Source organism: Tursiops truncatus, chromosome 4 (assembly GCF_011762595.2).
Source record: "Tursiops truncatus isolate mTurTru1 chromosome 4, mTurTru1.mat.Y, whole genome shotgun sequence".
In the NCBI taxonomy this organism is placed as follows: domain Eukaryota; kingdom Metazoa; phylum Chordata; class Mammalia; order Artiodactyla; family Delphinidae; genus Tursiops; species Tursiops truncatus.
Window position 1 is genome coordinate 70763587 of NC_047037.1, and position 25109 is coordinate 70788695.

Sequence of the window (25109 nt, forward strand, 5' to 3'; positions counted from 1 at the left end):
TATTCAATAGAAGGTTTGGAAGACTAACTGATAAAATCTCCCAGAATACAGAACAAAAAACACAAAAAATAAGAAAATCATAAGACCAGTCCAGAAATTCCAGAAAAAGAAAACAAAGAAATTGGAGAGGAGGAATACTAAAGACTGGTAACAAGAAAGACTCCAACAACAACTCTGGAAACAAGAAAGACACTGCCATTAAAATTTTTAAGAATAATCATTTCCAACCTAAAAATTCCACACTCAACCAAACTATCAAACAAATGTGAGGATAGAATATAGACATTTTCAGACATGTACAGAGATTCACAAATGTCACATTTTCAGGAAGCTAGTGGGGGGAAGTGGTGAGTTCCATTTCTTAAGACTCACTCATGGCCTTGCTCAAAGGAGTTTGTAAACTCACTGGGTAGCTAAAGCCAGACTACAACCCAAGACTCTATATTTAGTTTATCTTCTCCAGGGAGATTTCCACTAAAATATGAGCTTTCCTTTTTTGCTTTTCACTCAGTTTTAATTTTAAATACCTTTCACATTCACTGTTTTATTAGAATAATAAAATATTTGGGGAAAAATACTTGCATCAGAATACCTGGGACACATATTGAAATAATGGATTAAACATAAATATATATATTAAATATATATTAAACATATATATAAAATGATAAGTAAAGAGAAATAAGCAAGAGAATTGAATCTACAATTTAAAAATAAAACCCATTTCAATTACAAAAAAAATTATCCTCCATAAAAAAGAAAGTTTTAATAATCATGCAATGTTGCGACTAAAATTAGAAACTTTGTTAATGTATCACTTGGTATTACAATATGGTTTACTAACCTCCGATTCATCACCCTTCTCTCTATAAGCAGTAGCAATACTGGTCTGAACAGCCTTAATCCATGCCTGGCGCAGCTTTTCAGAATCTGCCTGAAGCATACAACTTCTAAAAGGAAATAACATTGTTTTCTCAGATACTAAATTAAACCAAAAAATAAGAAGGTTTACTTTTTTGTCCACTTTGTTATTTAATAATTTTCTAACAAAAACTAATTTCTGTTGAAAGGTTTTATTTCACCTATCTTTACGACAGGGTATGTTCATAAAGAAATCAAGGAACCAATGAAATAAATTACCTACTGAAAACAAATCACCCATTCCTGTATACTAAAAAAAAAAAAAACTTTAAACTTGCCACATAAAATAACATTAATTTTTTCCATTGGGTAGATATATGAAATGATAGTTATCAAAGAAATTTATCTGATATATGACTTCAGTTCATTACCATGACAGTTAATATGTTTTCACATGGCCACATCAATCATCTTTATAGAATTTAAAGAATACGATACTGGGTAGAAGTTACATAAATATCTGACTTAATACGTGTAACCATTAATTATTAAAATTTACTTTTAGAGCACTTTTTTCCTCTTTAGCTCATATAATCACAACTGCAACACAGATCTCTCTGTATTCTGGAAAATTCTTTAAGACAAGCTATGGAAACATAAAAGCAACTCTCAAATTCTTTAGAACCACTCACTTTGTTGGAGAGACCACCTCAAAGCAGAATCGTCGTTCTATGTCCTCACAATGTTTCACTGTACAGAGCCTTAGATCTTCTACCACCACAGTGGGATTATCCTACAATAAGGAAACAAAACTCCTATATTTATCAACCTAGGTTTTAAATACCAACTACCAATGAAAACATACTTAAAAACAGTACTTGGAATAAATGGTCTAATTTTAAAGGTTTATATTTTATCTTATTTTAGATTAGAAATAGGAGTTATCAACATAGATACAACTAATAAAGGTAATCCTGCCCTGTTAATAATTTTATCTGCCTCATAAAACTGCTGTATAAGAATTAAATGAAATAGTTTATATAAACTTAGTCCAACACTTGGTAGTTAATTAGCAAGTGCTCAATAAATGTTAGCTTTCTGTTCATTTTCTTCTATTTTCTTTCATATCGATTTCTCTCTTGATCCTTACTCACATATAATAAAAGCTACTTTCCTCCAAAACAAGAAGCCTTTCATGAGTCAAGTTTAAATAACTGAAAGAAAAATAAGAAGCCTATACGTGCTTCTTAAAATACCTAAGAAAATGAGAAATTTTAAATCATTTTTTAGTACTTAATAAAAAAATAAACTCAAAACCAAGCTTATCAGAGTAGAAATAACCATGGACTAATTAGTTAGAATAACGAACTTCTATGGAATAAACCTGCTACCATAGAATAGCAAGTAAAATTTCACATTGTGTCATCTCAAGAGTAAAGTGGATATTTGAAATTTACAGGTGAATACATCATTCATAAAGACTAACTAGGTAAAAATCAAGTCATCAATTAACTAATAGTTCTTTTTCTCTGATTATCTTTAACATTCTCAAGTCACATATAATCTCATTATGCCTTTCCATTAAATAAAAATACCTCACTCTTAAAATCAGGTTCAGGAAAACAAACATGTAAAAACAATGTTAACAAATTTAAAAGTTTCTATTTAAATTAATTCAAGCTTACACTTTAATGTAATTATTAACCTTTCTCCATTACCACTTTTGGCCCTAAGGTGATATTTCTTAAAAGGCACCCTTTCCTTCAGCATCAAAACAGTACTAGGGAATTCCTGTCTCACAGCTGGACAAAGAAACGTGAAGGAATAAAAGTAATAATCCTGGGACACAGAAAAATCCATCTCAAAGCTAGGAACTAAGAATTCAGGACACAATGTTGACACTTTCCACTTCTGAGTCCTCTTATACATACACAAACATAAAACTAATAAACAGTAATCTTGCACACATGCATATTTATGGACTTCAATGCTTTACCGAAAGGAACAGTTAAAAAACTTAAACTGGGGACTCAATGGGTTTTCACTAATTAACAAAACACCTACCTTAAACTTTTTCTGGTAAACCAACTGATTATTCTGTATTGAAAACCAGCGTCTAAATAGATACAAAATAGATTACGTTTTCACAAACATAATTTATTTCAGTTGTTGTTAGAAAAGAAATATTGAGGAAAGCACTAGAAAATCAGTTTATGGTAATTATGTTTTTAGAAGTGCATTGTTTTGTTTTGCTTTATATAAACTGATGTCAATGAGATAGATAACTACTGAAAGTAAAAAAAACAATTTCAGGCAATTTTAAAACCACAGATTAGGAAAATAAAATTACTATATTTTGATTCATTTTTATGTCAGAAATTTATATCCTAACAAAAGTTGTCATCCTTTATGTCATTACCAAATAATACTTGTTTTAAAATAAAAATTTAGCTTTTTGAGCTTCCTCAAAAATAACTAAATCTTTCCCCCAAAATAATTTGCTTTTGTTATAAAGTAGAAATAAAATTATATTATAAATAAGACTTCATTTGTATACAATAAAAGACTGAAATAAATGGTGCTTTGTTTTCAACCTTTCTGAAGCTAATTCAGCATTTGATTTGTTAAGCAAAACAGAAAATTGTATCATCCTTTTAGAACTGACATCACAGGAGATAGGTGCCAATTCACTTGGGCTTACTTTCATGTAAAATACTTCTAAGCAGAATAATCAAAGTTATGACTAAAAATGAGTCACCCAACTATTGTTCTGCTCATTACTATACATTAATTGGCAAACACTTTACTTGCAATCTTCTTTAGAAGAAAAAACTAAGCTACGTATGGCATATTTACTAATTCTAATTTATTAAAACAGTAAAAGGACCTAAAGACTTAACAAAAAAAAAATCACAGCCAAAAGCCATTCATAAAAGGAAGCAAAAACTCTCATCAAGCATGAAAGGTAAAACAATATTTGAGTCATTATTTTAAAATTAGTTTCATGTGAGATGATTTCTATCATAAACATTAGTTATTAATCTATTAGCAGATAGAGATTCTACCTTTTCATTGATTCTAATACAAAGCACTAAAAATTGTATTTAGACATATTTAGAATTTCTATTTTAAAAAATTAAGTTAATTCTCCAAAGCTGAGAAAATGATTAGATGCTTTTCTATTTTTAAGCTAGACAGATTGTTAGGTTTTCTTGCTATTTAAAAAGGTATCACCGTTACCATTAAAATAGAGACTGTTAAATAAGCATCTAGATAAAACCAAGTGGGTTGCCTCTAAATGCAAATCATCAAGAGGTGAGCTAGAAAAGGAAGAACTTCTGGGTCTCTTTGCTTTGGAACACATGGTTGGTTAGAAATGTTAAAGGAAATACCTCCAAACAAACAAAATGGTGCAGCCCTGCCACATGGGATGACATGCAATGGAAACAATCTCTGATATTGATTAAAGTGTTTTTTAAAAAAATCATTTGAAGTAGCGTAAACCATATTAATAAAAATTCTTATATTTTATATATAGTAATCATATTATATAATTTGATGAAAAACTACAATGAATTTTATTGCACAATGGAAAAACATCCATGTAAACTTTTCATGCTTCTGAGGTCTTCAAAAAATAAATTTCTTTTGACCTGCTGAATCTTAGAATAGCCTCTAAACATAAATAACAAAATACTAGATAAAAACTTAATTTTTTTTTGTTAGAGACAATTTCCTCTGATTATTAACTTTATAGATCATTTGTATTTCTGAAACTCAGTTCCCCTACCATCTATCTGCTTCTGGGTAACTTTCTCACATCATTAGTTTTTGTATACACTATAAATTCATCTTAATTTGACATCTCCTAAGGAAAAACAACCCCACATATATCCTAGGTAGAAAAATACTTTAATTACTAAGATCAGTATGTCTTATGATACTATCTCCCCTCCTCTGCCATTAAAAAAAGAAAAAAGAGTTAACTTTACTCATTTACACTGATGAAGACCTTAATCAGGTAAGTAAAATAAAATATAATTTTAAATTGCTCCTGTAGGATAATCCTAGTTATTATTAACAATTTTAATAAAAGGAAAAATGAGACAGTTCATAGTCTATGCGATATGCAAAGATATTTAATATTTTTCAAGTTCATGCTACCTGCAATTTGAAGATTCTTTAAAAGGTAATTAAATAATAAAAAAGACAAATGTTGGAAAGCATTGTGCTGACAACTACACTATATTCTGCAAGATTCACAAACTGACCACAAAGCCAAAATATAAAAGTTTTTAAAAAGGAAAATTTCTTGGTTTTAAGAAAACTAAGACACCACTTTATATCTATCTCAAACTGAGATAACATAATAAAGATTTTAGACCAAAATATTACATTCATAAACAAATATTATTAATTTTTAAATACCAATGAGAGCCATAGGATGACAGAATTTTGGTGGGGAGGGAATACATTAAAAAAGAAATCAAGTATCTTTTACAATTTTTGAGCACTAGTCCCGGAACTCAAAATCAAGAACATGGGTAAAAGTCAGACTTCTAAATCTGTAGAAGCTTTATCACTAAAACTATACAGACGATGGATTCATGCACACATCTGGCACAGAGGTGCCAAAAAGGTGAACATTTAACAAAATTAAAAGCCTGAACATGTATATGTTCCTTTATCTAAAATTCAATTTAGTTTTTCACAAGGAAAAAGACCAAAATGGTAAAACAAACAAAAGCTAGGAACTGACAATGTTTCCTTTAAACATAATTAATAAAGTGATTACCAAAGGGGCTAATTCCTAATTACTGTTTAAAAAATTTAAGAAGCATTTACTAGCTTATTTCCCTTAAAAAATACAGACACACATATATATATATAAAGGTATTCGTATTACTCAATCTATATCTTCTTTGGATAACTATATACATATCAAATGTTCTTTTCCAGATTAAAACAAATTGAGGAGATAAGCAATGAAAAGGTATAATTCCATTCCTCAAATAAGAATTACACTTTCTTCCCAATTTAAAACATGAGACTTTATATCCATTGCAAGTAATCCAATTGAAATGCAGGTTAATTATGAGCTTTCTCGTGCCAAAGAGGAAACTGGAGTAAGGTAGGGGTGGGGGGAAGGAAGCCATTTGGTACCTGATATGATCGGGCTTTTTCCTGTCATGTGAAAAAATGGGGCAGGATTAAAACATAAGGGAAAGGTGGTAAAAGAATGAAAACGCAAATGTGCAAAATAAGCAAAAGACTAGCATGATATGAAAATAAAGCAAGAATTAAAGGAACCAGCTTAAGCTCATAACCTAACAAAAGAGTCAAAAGTATCTGTTGTATTTTGCTCACATATTATACATACATGCATTTATACAGTTAATTCCAATTCTTAGGGATCTGAAATGCTAATATTTCAGAAATATTCAAAATTTTCTTCAAAGCATTATGGTATAGAAGGTTCTGGTAGGACTTAGCACACTCTGCTATTATTTTCTGCCTCTATGGTCACAGCTGTAAAATATAAATAGTACCTTTCCTCATCTTAAAAATTTAAAGGAAATAATCACTACAGTTATATATATATATATATATATATATATATATATATATATATACCTGAAACAAATGAGAACTTTCCATAAGGAAAAGTTCCTCCCATCTGCTCACCCTCTTTTTGTCAAATGATAGTGGAGACTCTAAGGTCACACATAAGTAGAGTTTATCTTTAATCTATCTATACACTTCTTATTTGTATCTGTACTAGATTAAGATACTATATAATACATTTTATGCTTTTAGCTATATTTTCTAATTCCACAAAGACTGAGCACAGCATGTAATTATTCAACTTCTTTATTCGTTTTAACACCTCACTACTAAATAATGTTAATATTTAATTATTTTCCTTGTTCCTTCATCTTTTCTAAATTTATCATTAAAAGCAAAAGAGATATACAGGTATTAGTAATCCATCTAGCACTGACTTGAGCTTGAAGTAAAGCTGACACACTGAGAAGATGGCCTGGTATGGAAAGACTATTTTGTAGATATCACATCATCAAAAAATGTATACTATAGACATATAAAAATCTTAAGAGACACCAGAAATCTGAAGCCAACCAGAAACAAGCTCAACAATTCACGTAAGACATAAAACGTTTCACTCCTTACGCTATTTCAATCATATCACACAAAATACCATCTCTTTGGTTAAATTTCAGATCATAGAATGATGCTTTCAAGATATACTTAGATTTTATGAAACACAGGGTCAGGTTTCAAAACTACCTGGGAATTCCTAGTCAAATTCACATTTCCCTCAGGAAGATCTTTTTAAAAAGTTCCTTTTGAAAATACTGTATGCTTCTACTCCATAAAACTATAGACAATGGCAAATTTGTCATCATATGATTGGCACCTTATAGTAACTACAAGAAAGTATGTTTCCTAAAACTAATCCACAAACAATTAAAAAAAAAAACAAAAACAAACGTAAACAATGGGCAGAAAAAAAATCTACATTTGAACAGTTGAATTCCTGGATTTTTAAAGTTAAGGCACAAATATCACAAATACACAGTCTTTTATTCAGAGGCTCGTAGAATATATTAAATCAAGCTAGATAGAGAACTAACTAGAGAAGCAGGGCAGAGTCTGGAAGTCATATACAGGTAAAGGGAAATTATTTGCACGTACTTCCTAACATTAGACTTTTGGTAACCTCATATAAAAAAATTTAGATACATTCCAAATTTTTAAAATTGAAAAGCAGAAGAGAATTCTAAATAACATTTAATAGATAACTCTTCCTTTCTTCTCCCTTTTATAGCTACTGACCTATAACCTAGAAAATACTTAAGACTTCTGTTGCAAGGTTTTGACTTTTGTTTTTGTTTTTGAAAAGGGATTTGTATAATGTTTATATACTATATTCCTTAGAAGTCTGCCTTTAACTACTGTTGTCATCAAAATATTCTTTAAAGGTGTATGAAAATGAAACTAATTTGCTATGCATAATTTATTCCTAATAATGCAAATGGATTAGGAAGGTTTTAAAAAATATTTTTTAAGCTATTTTTTTGTGGTTATTGAAGTTGTATTTTGTCTTATCAAAATACAGATTGTGGGCTTCCCTGGTGGCGCAGTGGTTGAGAGTCCGCCTGCTGATGCAGGGGACACGGGTTCGTGCCCTGGTCTGGGAAGATCCCACATGCCGTGGAGCGGCTGGGCCCGTGAGCCATGGCCGCTGAGCCTGCACGTCCGGAGCCTGTGCTCCGCAACGGGAGAGGCCACAACAGTGAGAGGCCCGCGTACCGCAAAAAAATAAAAAATAAAAATTCAGATTGTTTGGAATTTCCATAGCAAGTTTTTTCTTTTTTTCTTTTTTTGACATTTCCTTTATGTTTTATTTTTTTTGGCCTCGTGTAATGTGGTATCTTAGTTCCCCGACCAGGGATCGAACCCGCCCGCCCCTGCACTGGAAGCACGGAGTCTTAATTCTGGGTTGATCCACTGTCGTCTGACCTTGGTCGTCTCTTGACTATCTGCCATAGCAAGTTTTTTAAAGAGCCAGGTTTTGAGCCTCAATTTTGTCACAAACCAGCTGTGTGACCCTGAATGAGCAACCATCTCCCTGCACTTCCATTTCTTTACTAAAAATTAGGGTGTTAACTACAATCTATGATTCTAATCAATAACTGTCATCCTATCACACAGAAATGGCGTCTCCTTTAAAAAGTGGCTTCATTTCCAAAGTTATTGTCTTCCTTACTTGGCAAATGATAGGTAACATATCTACAATTGAGAATTTTATTGTTATTCCGTACTTGATTTTAGTTATGTTTTAATGTCTATGCCAATTAATAAAATTCATGAAACATATAATAAAAAACCAAAAGGTCCATGCTTAAGTCAATTAATGTTCTTCCGTTGTCCTAAATGGGAATGCGATTTTCCACTAACACTTACTGTGCTTCATTTTGAAGTCTGAGAGCATTTCTGATTGGAGTAGTCCATGGAAGTTCATTTCATTTCTTCTTAACATAATGGTACAGTTTCTATGGATTTACTGTATTTTCACTGTGTTAAACTTTAAGGAGGTTGTTTTGAAATCTGAAGGTTAAAATTCAATTCTAACATTACCTCATGAAACCATACTAGTTGAAAAATCTTTATTATAAAAATTTGACAACCACACGATTTTAATTTCCTACTCTGGCTATGCAAATTTGCCAGGAAACCCTTCAAAGATTATTGGCTTAATACAGAATTTTAATTTTTCTTTTTTACTTTATAATACTTAAAACATTATTTCTTAACCAGACCATCTAGTTGATCCATCTATATTCATGTATTATTTTTAAAGTTCTACATAACTCAGCCTTCCCTGGTGGTACAGTGGTTGAGAGTCCGCCTGCCGATGCAGGGGACACGGGTTCGTGCCCCAGTCCGGGAAGATCCCACATGCCACGGAGCGGCTAGGCCCGTGAGCCATGGCCGCTGAGCCTGCGCGTCCGGAGCCTGTGCTCCGCAACGGGAGAGGCCACAACAGTGAGAGGCCCACGTACCGCAAAAAAAAAAAAAAAAACAAGTTCTACATAACTCAAAGAGACTTAATATCAAATATAATCATTATTCTTTCCAGTTTATATTCACTCTCAAGTAAAGGAAAATTATTTCAAATACAACACACCATGTACCATTCAAACATCTGACAATATCGAATGCTATGGAAATACTCAATGTATCACTGACATTTGAAAATATCAATAAATGTTTTTTCTATAACCTCATCACCAAGGACTCAAAATTAGTGCACAAGGAATCCATTTCAATGCACTGAATATCCAAGCATAATCATTTCCAGTTAAATTAACAAAAATGTATACTAAATTAAACTTACCAAGAAAATTCTATTTATTTTGCTACTGTCCATTTTTTTAAAAAGAAAACAATCTATCATTAAGTGAATTCATATCTGTTCAAGCAGCAAATAATATACATTCAACCAATAATATAATAGTGTATCAATTAACCAGAACCCAATACTATTTTCAATTATTACAAAACTGTTCTAACTACTCTTTTTTTGTTTTTGCAAGAAGGGAGGCATCCTTGAATAAAAGGCTAATCACTGCTATTCAGAAGAATGATCCTGAGACAATACAATCTTTTTTTTTTTGCTTTAATGTCTGAAATTATTCCACTTTATTAATACATAAGAAAATAAAATATTTTACACATTCATTCAAAAGACATTTACTGGATCAATATATATAAAAATCAGTTTAGAAAAAAACATTTTAAGTTTTCGGTAGGCATCAAGTTTAGAAAAAAGAAGCACCAGCTGCCATACTCACTTCACACATAAAAACAATTCCATATCCTAAAACTCCTGGTTAAAGTTATTGCAAAGATCCAAAGATCAGAATCACCTCACTTAAAGATTCACAAGCCAAAATTAAGTAAAAATGTACATAAACAGTATATAGGGAGGAACCCAAAGGGAAAAAAAAAGCTCACTTGTCATATTCATCCATTATATTCAAAATATAATTTGCAATCAGATCTATTTGGTAACAAATATGGGAGGAAGCTCACATTTAAAAATTTATTCATTGTAATGATCTAGTCACTACAGACCAAGCAGTATAAAAAGTCTCCTTGTTTCCTGGTTTAAACTTCGCTTAAATTTTAAAATTTAGAATTACTACTGTTACTTTTGACTTGCTTCGTAAGGCCCCTTTCCTAGAAGGGCCTTATCTTATCTTCAATGGACTGGGTTCAGGAAAGTTACTAGGGACTGTGAATTTAGGGAATTATGAAGGAAAGAGTTGCCAAACCAAAGGGAAAGTCAGAAAACTGAGAATATGGAAAGAGCAAGACTAGATTTGAAATATATTACCTGTTCCAAGTTTTGAAGGCATTGCTGGCTCGTTTGAACAGATAACCTTCCATAACAATGCCATTTGCAGCATCTACATTATATTCTAGCTTAGAATCATCACTGGAGAAATCCTAGACAAAATAACACATTAAAAAGTTCATATGATTTTTACTGATTTCCCTAGACAACAAATCTATCCTAGAGAAACAGCTCAAACAGTAAAAAGCTTTGTATTAAGATAGTTATATCAACAATATTCATAAGAAAGCAGGGGAGACCTAAATGTTCAAAAATAGAAGAATGCTTCAATATATTGATGTATTTCAATCCAGTAGACTATTATGCAATAACATAGATGAGTATACAGAATATACATTAAAAGAGAAAAAACAATATAAATTTTATAAATTATACAGCTTGGGTAAATAAATTGTATATACACTGTGATTAAAAGCACAATATGTATACAAATAGACAAAGGGAATAACTCGATATTCTACAGGTGTTATGTTTAAAATGTCTTCATTTAATCCCAATATTTTATGGTTATGTGTCGGCTAACAATTTTTTTTAAAGGAATATGGGTATATTTAATTGGGATTATTTAAATCTACCACTATTTTCTAAATATATTACTATTATGGCAGTTTTAAAAATCTGGTAGAAACAATAACTCCACTGTTTGGGGGTTCAAAAAAGGATTAAAATAAAATTATTTTTGCAAAGGAGAAGCACCACAGTGTGAAGTAAGCATTCCGAGCTCACTTTTTTATGAGGACTATAGAACCACTCATAGGCATTTTCTATCATTCTAATCATTCTAGTTTTCACTTGAATGCAATTCAAACTTTCAATTTTCCTCCAAGGATTCATGAATTTTTGAAATCAGAATTACCATATTTAAAATATTTCCTGGTGAATTTCCAAAGTAATTTCAACAAAACTGCAAGACTGCTGTGATCCCCAAATTGAAAACTCTAAAGATCAGTCTTGAAACTTTCAAAATTATTTCTGGACCAATAATCAAAATTAGAATGCTATCCTATTAGAGAGTAGTAGACTTTCTGTCTTGAGAAAGATTTTGGTAGAGGCTGGATGACCACCTGCCAGAACGCTGGGATGCGGGGGTCCTGCACTGGAGGGGAAACGGAGTGAGAACCACCTAAGGGCTTTCCAAATCTGACTCTAAGACTATGGAAAGAGGAAACAGACTAACTTCAGAATTAAAAACAAACACTGCTGACATCTCTCAAAATTTAATCATAAAGACATAATAATCCAAAATAATCAAATGAAATAACCTGTAAATAAATTGCTACATTTCTTCCTGCTTTAATACTTTGGGGGAAAAAATCAGGGAAATTTTAATTCCTTCATTTAAAATTTACTTGAAGCTATAATTTATTTAATTATGTAGACAGAATTAAGTCAGCAACAGATGTAATTGAGTTTGGCAACATTCTAAAAATTTCATTTGTAACATCGGCATCTTTGCAATGCATTATAAGTATTTTTTTCTAATTTCAACTATTTTTCTTGAGATAAATTAAGTCTTCAGTATAATTCCTATTAACATCAATTAATATTTTATAGTACTTAAAATGTGATAGATATGATTTTATAATGAAAGCAACCAATAATGTTGAATAAAATATATAATATTAGAATTTAAATACACTGATGAGCTGACAAATTGGAAGGAATACTCAAAGGCAAAAGAATAAGTGAAAATTGGAAGCCACAGGGGTAAGCAGAGCAAGGAAGCCAAGTCTCCCATTAAGGGCGTTTGTCTCATCAGGAGAACTTGAAGCTCTGGTGTGGGGCCCAAGGAATAGAAGGCAAGGCCAAGGCTGGCCAATGAGGGGACTCTAAGAGAAGCTTTCTCTTTTGAAATTGCAAGAAGGACAAGAAGGACCACTATTATCTCTTTGATTTAAGCTTATTTTAAAAGTCCTAGCCAGCAAGATAAACAAAAAGTAAAGGAAACAATTATTTGCAGATGATGTGACTTTGTACACATAACATCCAAAAGAATCCAGAGATAAGTCAGTATTAAAGAGAGCTTAAAAAGACTACTGGTTACAAAATCAATACATAAAAATCAAATTTTATTCTAATATAGAACAAAAGTAAACAGTGAGAAAAGAAATTTTTACAAGATAATATTTACAATAACATTTGCAATACAATGTAACAAAAGATGTACAAGAAAACTATCAAACTTTATGAAGGACATTAAAGAAAACTTAAATAAATGGAGAAATATTTCAAGCTCATGGACTAGAAGACATTTAAAATAAAGATATCAATTTTTCCCCAAATTGATTCACAGATCCAATGCAATCCCAATCAAAATCCCAAAAGCTATTTTTTTGTAACCTAAAAAGCCACTCCTGAAATTTATATGGAAATGCAGAACTTTGGCAATTCACTTTTGAAGAGAAGGTAGGAGGCTTCGCTTTGTCAGATATCAAGATATGCTATAAAGCTAAAATAATTAAGATAGCACAGTATTGGCATAATTAAGATAAAAAGACCAACAAAACAGAATAGAGTCCAAAACAGACCTCACATGTATGGAAATGTGATGTATAACAGTATACAACACTGAGTAGTAGGGAGAAACAAACTTTTTAATAACTGAATCTAGATCATTTAGCTACCAATGTGAAAATAAAAGGAAACTGGATCTCTACCTCATACTATATACAAAAAACCAATTACAGATTGACTAAAAGATCTAGATATTGATAAAAGGCAAATCTATAAACACTTAGAAGATGATGCAAATCTATAAACCCTTAGGAGATATACCATTGTGATCCTCGGTTGGGAAGGACACAAAAAGTACCACACAGAAAAGACATTTTAAAAACTATGTGAAAATTTAAAACGTATATACCCCAAAGGGGGGCTAATATCCAGAATATTTGAAGATATGATCAACAGTTAGCTAGGCAACATGATGGAAAAATGGGAGAAAGACTAACAGACATTTAACAAGGAGGATATCCAAATGACCAACAAACTTGGGAGAAGGTCATTAGTGACTAAAGCATAAATTAAAACCACAACAAGATGTCAATACCTACAACCAAAATAGGCAAAAAATTTAAAACTTTCACAATACAACGAGGTGGCAAGCAGCAATGGGAACTCTCACACAGTGCTGCTTACCAGGAGTGGTGTAACATTTTGAAAAATAATTCAGCATTATCTACCAACACTGAACATATATACACACCCTCTGACCCAGTTTTATTCCTAGGTATAAATCCATCAGAAATGTGTGCATATATCCAAAAGGCATGTACATGAATATGCATAGCATCGTTTCTTCAACTGATCAATTTCAGTTCTTGAAAAAATCTAAACAATTACATTAGACATACTTTTCCTTAATTTTTAGTTTGACTGGATCTTGTTCTTTTCCTTTTTTTTTTTTTTTTTTACCTGTAATGCAGCCTTGTGTCAGCATTTAAGGGCAAAAAAAAAAAAAGGTAAGTATTCATAATGAACAAAAACAGCATTATTCCCTTTAAGGAAAACAATAACTGACAATTATTTAAAATCAAATAAATTTATCAGATTTAATAATCTACTACTCTTGGACATTCGGTACAACACTGAGCTGTTTATACAATAGGGAAAGATATTAAAAGATGCATAGTGCAACAGAAACTAACACGGTACTGTGAAGCAATTATACTCCAATAAAGATCTATTAAAAAAAAAGATGCATAATATTCATTAAATAATTCAGTTTAAACAAATAGTCACATGTTTCTAAATTTCATGACCTCTCATTTTAATTAAAAATGATTGGTCCCAATTCTTAAAAATCTTTCTACAGTAACGTCATTAAAACAAGTTATCCAACCAAAAGTGATTCTAACTTTAAACAAAATAAAACATGGAGGTAGTCTTACCTGAATATAACTAGAAGTAATGAATTAAACATGGTCTGGTAGAAAATCTTCCACTTTTTAAATAACGTTTCTCTTTGAGTACTAACAACCCATCACCAATAAAATTTTCCTTACTTTTATTACAGATTTCACTTTCAGTTTTTTCCTCTGACATCTTCTATATCAGATCTAGTTTACTGGTATTTTAAATTCTAAATAAACCATAACAAAAGTTGATTTGACTGCTCAATACCAAGAGAATAGATTTCTTAAAGCAATGCTAGAAGGTATTTTTTTTTTTTGTCTTTTTAGGGGAAAGTGTGATAGCAGTCCCCCACTACCAAAAATTATGCAGTCAAGTTTCCCACGTTTGGGGAAATTGTAGGTGTGGGGTGGATAAGCCTCACCCTGGGAAAACCACTTTTGTGATCATGGTATCTCTCCTGCCAGGTAAGTACAGAACACATCTTTTTTCATACTTTTTACATACATTCAACCTCCAGTTGTCTCTTTTTATTTTCAGATTACTACACACAAAAAAATGTCAATGACTATATAAGATAAATATTATTAGACTGAGTTCCAGGTATATCATATTCAAAGCTTTTAGCACACAGAAACAAAAACTGTTTTCACATTTAAAGCTTCATTTTTAAATATATATTTTTCAAACATTAGTTTAGCTAGACTTAGGCAAATTAATAAGAAATGCAAGTGAAATTTCAGCATCACTTGAGAGAGTAAGTGCTGCCTTAGAGTGACTGCAGCTGGAAATTCCTAGTACCAAACACACACATTGATGCTACAGTGTTCTCCAACCCATGACCACCTCCACGCAACCCCCCATCCACCGCCCCCCACATACACACACACATTTTTACAGGTGGTTGGTGATATCCTAACTGAAACTATAAGTAGTGTTTTAAACCCTAAGGGCCACTTTTAAAGCAGTTAAGGCCCTAAGAGACTGATGTTTTTATAAACTGGTTCAAGAGCATGGCTTTCAAATATTTTGATATAAAATAATAATAAAATACAAACCTGAACATCAGAAAAATATTTTATTTTTTACAAAAAACGGAGGAATTTATCTATACAATACAATCTTTAATTATTAAAGCAACTCAAAGGATCCTTTCCAACACAATGATATCCTGCTGAAACCAATAATCAAGAAATTGTGTAAAATGGGAATTAATCTCCTTTAACTTCTCCCCTCAAGTACCTTTTGTTGAATGGTGGAATGTTTTTGCTCCATTTCTCTTTTCTCCTTTGCTGCATCCACAACCAGTCGATCCAACTATAAAAGGAGTAAATGATAGAGACTTAGAAGTTAAAGAAAGAAAGACATGATTATTTTTCAAAACTCATACTCCAAATCAGTCAGTCAATTGAGGTTTACCTAAAAAGGCATTTTGGCTACAACTTTAAAGTGGAAGTTCTTTTTTTTCTGGTATCATATCCTCTTTGAGAAGGTCTTTAATTCCTCTAGGGAAAACATTTCTAAGAGCAACCATGGTTCCAAGCAATTGTGACAGGTGGCCCTGTCTAAGGCACAACAGTGATAACATGCTCACCCCTTGAATTAAGGAGAATGACTCTAGATTAAGTTGTCTGCTGATGCACTCAGCAATTCTGGTAGTCGCTATCAAAGACAGAAAGAAGATATACTGGTGATTTTTCTTCCCAAACAGCAAAAAGTAGCAGCTAAGCTAGTGTATGCCAGCCTCACAAGTTCAACGTAACAGACACTTCCAATCACTCAAGATGCATGATGTTTTCAAGTTGGCTTCCTAATATTACAATAAAATCTAAAAGGTAGAAAAAAAAATTCAACAGATAAAAGAGAAAGCAAGAAAGGAGGGAGGGAGGGAATAGAATAGAATAGAGTAGGAGAGGACAGAATAGGATAGAATAGAACAGAATAGAATAGAATAGAAACCATTCATTAGATCAGAGTATAAAATCACCAATTTTTAAAGTCCTTTTATTAAAAAAAAATTTAAAAACTTATGAAATCATAAAATCCCATTTCTTTCTTGATCCTTTCCATCAGAAGAGAAATATCTGGCTTCCAGTATTATGACAAAAGCACTGGCTTCTTGAACTCCTCTTTGCTGGAATAACAAAAATTGGGTTATAAAATACCCCATTATGTGGGTCTACTCTTCTAAACTGTGATGCATGTCATTTCATCTTTTTTTTTTTTTTTCCCCGGTAGGCGGGCCTCTCACTGCTGTGGCCTCTCCTGTTGCGGAGCACAGGCTCTGGACGCGCAGGCTCAGCGGCCATGGCTCACGGGCCCGGCCGCTCCGTGGCATGTGGGATCTTCCCAGACCAGGGCACGAACCCGCGTCCCCTGCATCGGCAGGCGGACTCTCAACCACTGCGCCACCAGGGAAGCCCTGTCATTTCATCTTTGAACACCCATCACCTCAAACTGACTAATGTGTGATAAATGAATAAATAAAAATGTAAATGTCAACAGACTACAGAGACAAAGTATTAAATGTCAAAATGTTCTCATTGATATCCTTTAAAAACAAAACTGAAAAAGGCCTTCTTAAAAGACTGTGTGATCCTTTATTCACTATCACAAATGGTGTTTTTTTTCTACAGGAGACAAATTCTGACCACAGAATCTTAATATCACTGAATAATAATAAAGAACCAAAAGAAAACACTGAAATAGAACTATCACTATTATAAAATATTTTACTTAGATGGCAACTATACCACTCCACTTTAAGATCTAATGCATACTTACCTTAGTGACATGCTGCATTGATTTAATGGGTAATGCTGCGCTAGGAAAATGTTTGTCCTTAATAGTTTCTTATACTGAATGAGTGGAATAACCATTATATCCTTGTTTTATAGCCTTTAAGTGAAAGGCATGTTAATGTTTTTCATACATTCAGATTGAAGTGCAGCAGAAGGCAGCCCCCAAGATTCAAACTGATATTTCTAAACTTGCATGCATGTACTTTCCACACCAGTACTACAATGCTAGTGATGGTAGTAAAATTGTCAACTTGGTAGTAAATTTCTCTGCTGCATCCCACCCCACTGCTATTGCAGCAGAAAGGGAGGAAATCCCCTCTCTCTGTTGGGGCAGAAGTATAAAGAAAAAGATATCTTCCAACATGGTGGAGTACTGGAGGACGTATGAGTTGGGGAGGTGCGACGGCTGGCAGTCTTGTCTCCTAGATGCTGGGTACTGTATCAGGAAGAGAGAGTTTGGAGCACAGTAGCATGTGTCCCGTGTTTCTATTAGTGTTGGGCATCATGAGGTTAATAGGCTCCTATACCTAACCAGGTGCCCCCAATCCTCTACCTATGTATTGAATCTCCTACACTCCTACCACCTCAGATTTCACCACTTCTCTTTCTGCCTTTCAACTTCTCCCATTCCCATTTCTTTTTAAATTTGTGCAAATAATACCTTAAATAACACCTTCCTACAACTCATACTCCCCTCTAGCTACTACCTGCTCTCCTTTCTTCACAATACAACTTCTTAAAACATTTTTCCCTGTTCTCCACTTGCCCATTTCATATTCATCTACCCACTGTAATTAAGCTTCCACCTCTTGGACCCTCAACTCTCACATCAGTAACACATAACCTTCTTGCTGCTAAACCCAAGAGGTAGTTCTCAGTCCTAGGGTTACTCGACCTTCTTTCCAGTATTTGCACTGACAACCACCCCCACCTTTCTGAGACACTCTTTCCTTGCCCTGTGCTACCATGATTTTCTGGTTTTCCACCTCCTCTCCCATCAGTGTTCTCACGGAGCCCCTCTTACCTAGCCGTCTCTTAAAAGTAGATCATTCTTAGGGCTCTGTCCCAAGCCAAATCTCTTTTTACTGCATACTTGTGGACCTTGACCTTAACTTACAAAATCAAAATTATTAGGCATGGTGTTCGGTCACTTATGTTTTTTTAAAATAGGTTCATGATTTTGAAATACCTATTAACTTTCCTTGGGTCAATTCACACACTCTTGTGATTGCAATTAGCAATTATATGCTATTGACCCCTTTAGTGTTTCTTTCTCTTGAACTCCAGATATACCCACTTAGATGTCCTATTCTCAAAATCAACACATTTAAACTTGAACTCATCATGTCCCTCCACTCTCAAATTGGCTACATCTTAACTATTCCTCAAGTCTATCTATTTATCTCCACCCTTACCGCCAGGACCCTAGTTCCAGATGCCATAATCTCATAACTGAATTACTGAAAGAATATCCTAACTGGCCACCTCCAATCAGGCCATATTATCCACCAGGCACTACAGGCACCGGAGTTTAGATGCTTTTCAAGGACCTGCAAAATTACTTGAGACCTGGGAGGGTAAAAACTGAAATTAATAAATGTCAAAATATACAATTATTGAAACTAGTCAACTACAAACCAATTCATTTTTTTGATAAACTATACTTAATGTAAGATGAGGGTACAATCTAATGTTTGATTAAGATGTGGGGAGTGCCTGGGGCCTAGGAAGGTCTTGCCTTCTTCCCAATTCTGGGCTGGATGTACTGTATACATGTTACAGTAACACTTTGATCCTCCAATATGTGGTAGGGATAGCTGGTTGCCTCCCAACATCCATTCTCTCCTCCTTTCTTAACAACAGAATCCCCAAATTCTAGTAGGTTAACATGGTTACATGCATTGAGACTAAATTTCCCAGCTTTCCTTGCAGCTAGTGTGACACTGGGTCATACACAGAAGTGGAATATACAATTTCTAGGAAATATCCTTAAAGAGAGGGAATGAATCTTTCTTTCCCCTTTCCTCCTTCCTGTTGGCTAGCATTTGGATATGAAGGCTAAAGCTTGATAAACCACTTTGAACCATTAGGTAGAATCCAAAGATATAATAAGCCTGTGTCCCTGCAGATTAAGTGACCACCATACTAGGCCTTTGGTTTTACATAGAAGAAATAAAATTCTATCTTGTTAAAGCTCCTACTATTTCTGGTTTTCTATCACACGCAAACAAATCTAATCTCCATTTATATACCCAGACAGGGCACTCAGCACAGAGATTAATAGTGTGGTGACTTGTTATTTTCTTCCAATAGATTAAGTTCTGTAGAGGCACGGAAGAGCATTTCTATAATTCACAGCATATGCCCTGCACACCATCTTTCCCCAACACCATCCCAACACACACACACAGACACACATGCACACATGCATGCACCACATTTATTTTTGGTCAATGAATGCAATTCTCATTCTGCTCTTACCTTTTCCCCATTTCCCTAAACTCTATTTTTCATCCTTAATCCCTCTCCTCAGAAAGTAACCTGAACCATTTTGGGAAAGAAAATCAACTGAAAATTGACAGAAATCCAGAAGACTCACCAGTCAACAAAAAAGAATGTCCGGGAACAGATCTAACATAAAGTTTTGATTAGATATCAAAAATAATTTGGATGTAATAAAATTTCTATGTAATATTCTTATATATAATTCATGCATGTGCATGTGTATGTGCATGTGTATAAAATGAAAAAGTTCCCAAGAGTTCTATAATCTTAAGATTCTAAAATTTTATTATTCAAAATAGCAAAATGCAAATTTTTCTGAAAATAAAAAAAGAGCTATAACTCAAATAAAATACCAATTAGGATAGTAACTCAATAATCCAAATGTAAGAAACAAAAAAATAAATCCAGCTATGTATACTGTAAAACAAACACTTTGTTTTAAAATTCTTCTTTTTGGTACCCTAATATACTATCTGCAACATTTTCTTTAACTTTAATCTTATTTTTGGTTACACATTTAACCCATACATAAATCTGCTATAGCACCAAACTTCATCATTAAATAAACTGTCAAATTTCCCAATATGCTAAATCTCTTTAAAAATACAGATACTAGAACAAAGACTACAAAAGGAAAAATAAACAAGTCAAACTACATCAAACTAAAAAGCTTCTACACAGCAAAGGAAACCATGAGCAAAATGAAAAGGCAACCTACCAAATGGCAGAAAATATTTACAAGTCATATATCTGATAAGGGGTTAATATCTAAAATATATAAATAACTCAGACAACTTAACAGAAAAAAAAAATTCAACTAAAAAATGGGCAGAGGATCTGAACAGACATTTTCCCACAGAAGACATAAGATGGCCAATAAGGGGTCAAAGGTACTCAATGTCACTAATGATGAAAGACATGCAGATCAAAACCACAGGGAGATATTGCCTCACACCTGTTAGAATGGCTGTCATCAAAGATAAGAGAAGACTGTCAAGGATGTGGAGAAAAGGGAACCCTTGTGCACTGTTGGTGAGAATGAAATTGGCACAGCCACTATGAAAAACAGTATGGAGGTTCCTCAAAAAATTAAAAATAGAACTACTATGTGATCCAACAATTCCACTTCTGGGTATTTACCTGAAGGAATCGAAGACACTAACTCGAAAAGATATCTGCATCCCCACATTCACTGCAGCATTATTTAGCCAAGATATGGAAGTAACCTAACTAAGTGTCCGTCAATAGATGGATTTTAAAATGTGGTATACATATACAGTGGAATATTATTCAGCCATAAAAAAGGAAATCCTGCCTTTTGCAACAACATGGATGGATCCTGAGGGCATTACACTAAGTGAAATAAGTCAGACACAGAAAGACAACTACTGTGTGATCTCACTGATACGTGGAATTAAAAAAAAAACAAAAACAAAAAACAGAACTCATAGTAAAAACAGACTGGAGGTTGCTAGAAGTGGGTGTTGGCAGTGGGAAAATGGGTGAGTGGGGTCAAAAGGTACAAAACTTCCAGTTATATGTATGTCAATTATATCTCAATTTAAAAAAATACAGATATTGGTATATAACACAGAATCAAGAAGTACAGTACATTACCTGTGCACCAAGATCCTTCATGTAGGGCCCAAGTTCACTAAATAGATCATATCCTTGATGAAAGAAGGCCAAATGGGCATACATAAAGGATAACATCTAACAGGAGGAAAAAATGGTTAGCATTTTAAAATCAATTCTTAGATAAATATTCTGAAATTTAAAAAAAATTCTGATCCTATCTATTGTTTAAAAATTATTCCACCAGAGCCCAAAATAGCAAACCTATTTAAAATTAAACTGAGTCATTTTTCTTAAAAGAGTATTACAAAAATATTTTCAAACTTATATTGCAATTATTCAAAGAATCAAGTTTCCAATAGCTTCACCATCTTTCCAGGTACATTATAAAATATCTATGTGTCTTTCAACAAAATTCACTGGCAAAACCTCAAATTACAAATAAAACATTAAAATATTAGGAGGGGACATATGAAGCTCTCAAAACAAAGCAATCACATATACTTTACAACCCGTAGATCACTAAGCACAACATGAAATAGGGGCATGCTCATTTTTTTCTCAAGATAGCAAAATAAAATGAGGCAACAGACTTTGCCAATATGGAGATTTTGTTATATTCATTCCAAAAATTCAAAAATGATTAATGCGTTAAGATTTTTTTCTAAGTTTTCCTACATTTTACCTATTCATGAGAGAAAAAACTCTTATTTTCATTAGTTAAATTTTTACATGAGAAGGAATTAATTCAATCACAATACTGAAAGAATCCTCCAAACATCCCTGTTATTTTTAGCAAGAAGAGACATCTGTTTAATTCTGTAAAATCTAAAATAGGTCAAAAGGTCCTTAATACTCAAGAATCCTTCAAAAGGAATTTTTTTGGGAGAGAAAAACCAATAAAATAAAACACAATGACAAAAGGACAAAGCTCACTAAAAGATGATTCTGGAATTAGATAACGCCGGTTGTACAACTTTGTGAATATGATTTTAAAAAACACTAAATATATTTTAAAAAAAGAGAGGAAGAGATTAATAGTTACAAGTACATAAAAAGTAAAATATGCCTGCACATCAAAACACAGAATAAGCATATTAAAAGATAAATAATAAACTAGGAAAAAACACTTGACAAAGGGTTACTTGTCTTAATAGATAAGAGATGTTACAAATCAATATGAAAAGCATGAAGACCCCCACAAAAAAAGAGGGGAAGGACATAAATAGAAAACATAGTGACCAAGAAAAAAAAAGGTGTGGGGGGGGGACATTCATACTCATTTGCCACAAAGAAATCCAAAACTAAACAATGAGATGACATTTTCAATCTACCAAATTGTGGTAGAGTGGGGGAAATTAATACCCAGTGTTGGTAAAATGTGGAAAAATGTTCACTCTCACACACTATTAGTGGAAATTTTGTGTAACCCTTAAAATTTGACAATATTCCTTAAAAGTTTCAATAAATGCTTCAACGCTTTGACTAAGTAATCTCTTGTCTTAATCTATCCGAAGGAAATATTATTCATTTAGAATGATCACTATAATGCTACGCTTTATGTCAAAAACAGGGAAATTACTTAAAATCCATTAATAGGTAAAGTTAATTTACGGTATATTCAAGGTCAGCAAACTGACCTACAAACTATATCCAGCCCTACCACCTGTTTTTGGATGGCCTACGGGCTAACAACGGTTTTTGCATTTTTAAATGGTTAAAGAAAATGAAAAGAAGACATGAAATTCATGACACGTAAAAATTATATAAAATTCAAATTTCCATGTTCATAAAAAAAGTTTTATTAGAACAGTCATGCCATTCATTTACATATTGTCTATGACTGCTTTCCTATTACAATAGCACAGCTGAGTAGTTGCAACACAGACGATACGGCCTCCAAAACCTAATATATTTACTACCTGGCCCTTCAAAAAAAATGTTTGCTCACCCCTACTGTATTCATATGGTAGAATTCTACCTGGTCACATCGTTAAATAAAAAAATATTTAATGACTCATGATGATTTTGGAGTGTATTAGTGAAAAAAGAAAATTATAGAACAGTATGTAGGAATGATTCCTATTTTGTTTTTAAAAATTAAATGGAATTTTAAGAGGTGTATATACATTTTCACATACACACACACACAGGCGCACACACACAAACAGAGAAAAAAGACAAAGATTACACCAAGATATTAATAGTGGTTCTCTCTTGGTAGTAGCATTTATAAGTATTTTTATTCTTCCTTCATATATTTTATTTTCCAATTTTCTACAATTAACATACATTACTCTCAATCTGGAAAAGGTGGTGGAGGTAAACAGGAAGTATAATGTTCTCATCTGATAAGAAATAACATAAATATTAACAGAGAATTTAGGAAAAACCTAGGTGTGGACAAGGATCAAAAGCAATTTCTGTAGATCCTTTGAGAAAAAAAAAACCATAAAAAAACTTTAGTGAACAAAATCAGAGAGGAGAAATTATTTCTAAGGTTCTCAAAATATAAAAGAGTGTAATGTATATATGACTATCATCCTCTGCCCACTTCCTTGTTAGCTTTTAAGACGAAAAATGGGCAAATAAAAAATCACTGTTGCCATGCCATCCTTCAAATTTCATCTCGTTTGTTTTCTACCTGCACTCCAAAAAGTTGATACACCATCTACAGCCCTAAGGGAAAAATTCTGTAAAATGACGCTATGTATGCCCTCAATCTCAAATTATTTAAGTGTCTGCTTTAAGCAGATTACAGTGTAATTATAGATGAGACACACATAAATAACTATAACATAAAGGAGACCAAAAAAAGTGGTTAAGTGACATATAAGAAGTACAAAAATATCATTAAGTAAGATTAATTATGAACCTGGAATAAATAAATAAGTCAATAAATAAATATACATACACACACACATATATGGTGCTATTTTAAAAACTTAAATATAGACATTTAACTTCATATGAAAATATTTAGAACATCATTTCAATAAATATCTTACTGATTTCAGGATTTCTGATCTCCTTTTTGATTGAAGGACGTTAATCTGAGGGAAAATGCACTTGGTTAATCACCTATGCATTATTTTTAAAACTAATCCAGAATGCAATATTGTAAAATTTGCTTATTCTAATACTTTTCCAGAAAAGTAAATGAAAACAAAGTTCAAGTTTTTCACCTTTTGACCTGCTTTTTGCAAAAACAGTTAAGACAAACATACCAATGAAACTCTCATCCATTTTTTCAACTTAAAGAAAAACTGGCCATGTTCAAACCATAATATTGTACTGTACTAATAAAACTATCACCTTGATAAACTTTTGAATTTCTTAGAATTCCATCTTCTCTCCACCCTCCTTATCTAATTGCTCTTTTAACATACATCCTTAATACAAATTCTAATCACTTTTACCACTACCACCAACCACCATATCTTTTCCTGACTGCTATAATAGTCTATGAACTAGTCTCTGTTTCCACTCTTGACACTTCATTCTCCACACAGCAACCAGAGTGATCTTTTCAAACAATAAATAAGATCATGTACGTCTGTATTAAAACCTTC

At 32.7% G+C, this 25109-nt stretch overlaps 1 protein-coding gene and 1 pseudogene across 5 annotated transcripts in view; both read right to left on the reverse strand.

The window, feature by feature from the left end:
* ACAP2 (ArfGAP with coiled-coil, ankyrin repeat and PH domains 2) overlaps positions 1 to 25109 on the reverse strand; it is a 165344-nt gene that overhangs the window by 26320 nt on the left and 113915 nt on the right. For 4 of the 5 annotated variants that reach the window (XM_073804053.1, XM_073804055.1, XM_073804052.1 and 1 more), the window contains 8 exons: positions 24546 to 24590; positions 21580 to 21675; positions 15899 to 15973; positions 10784 to 10896; positions 6025 to 6045; positions 2926 to 2977; positions 1554 to 1654; positions 845 to 950 (listed from right to left, as the gene is read on the reverse strand). In XM_073804053.1, the coding sequence (XP_073660154.1) occupies positions 845 to 950; positions 1554 to 1654; positions 2926 to 2977; positions 6025 to 6045; positions 10784 to 10896; positions 15899 to 15973; positions 21580 to 21675; positions 24546 to 24590 (609 nt within the window). The remainder of the gene's footprint in view (positions 1 to 844; positions 951 to 1553; positions 1655 to 2925; positions 2978 to 6024; positions 6046 to 10783; positions 10897 to 15898; positions 15974 to 21579; positions 21676 to 24545; positions 24591 to 25109) is intronic. The other variant, XM_019922561.3, reaches the window with a different exon arrangement.
* LOC117312245 (U1 spliceosomal RNA) lies at positions 14983 to 15131 on the reverse strand (annotated as a pseudogene).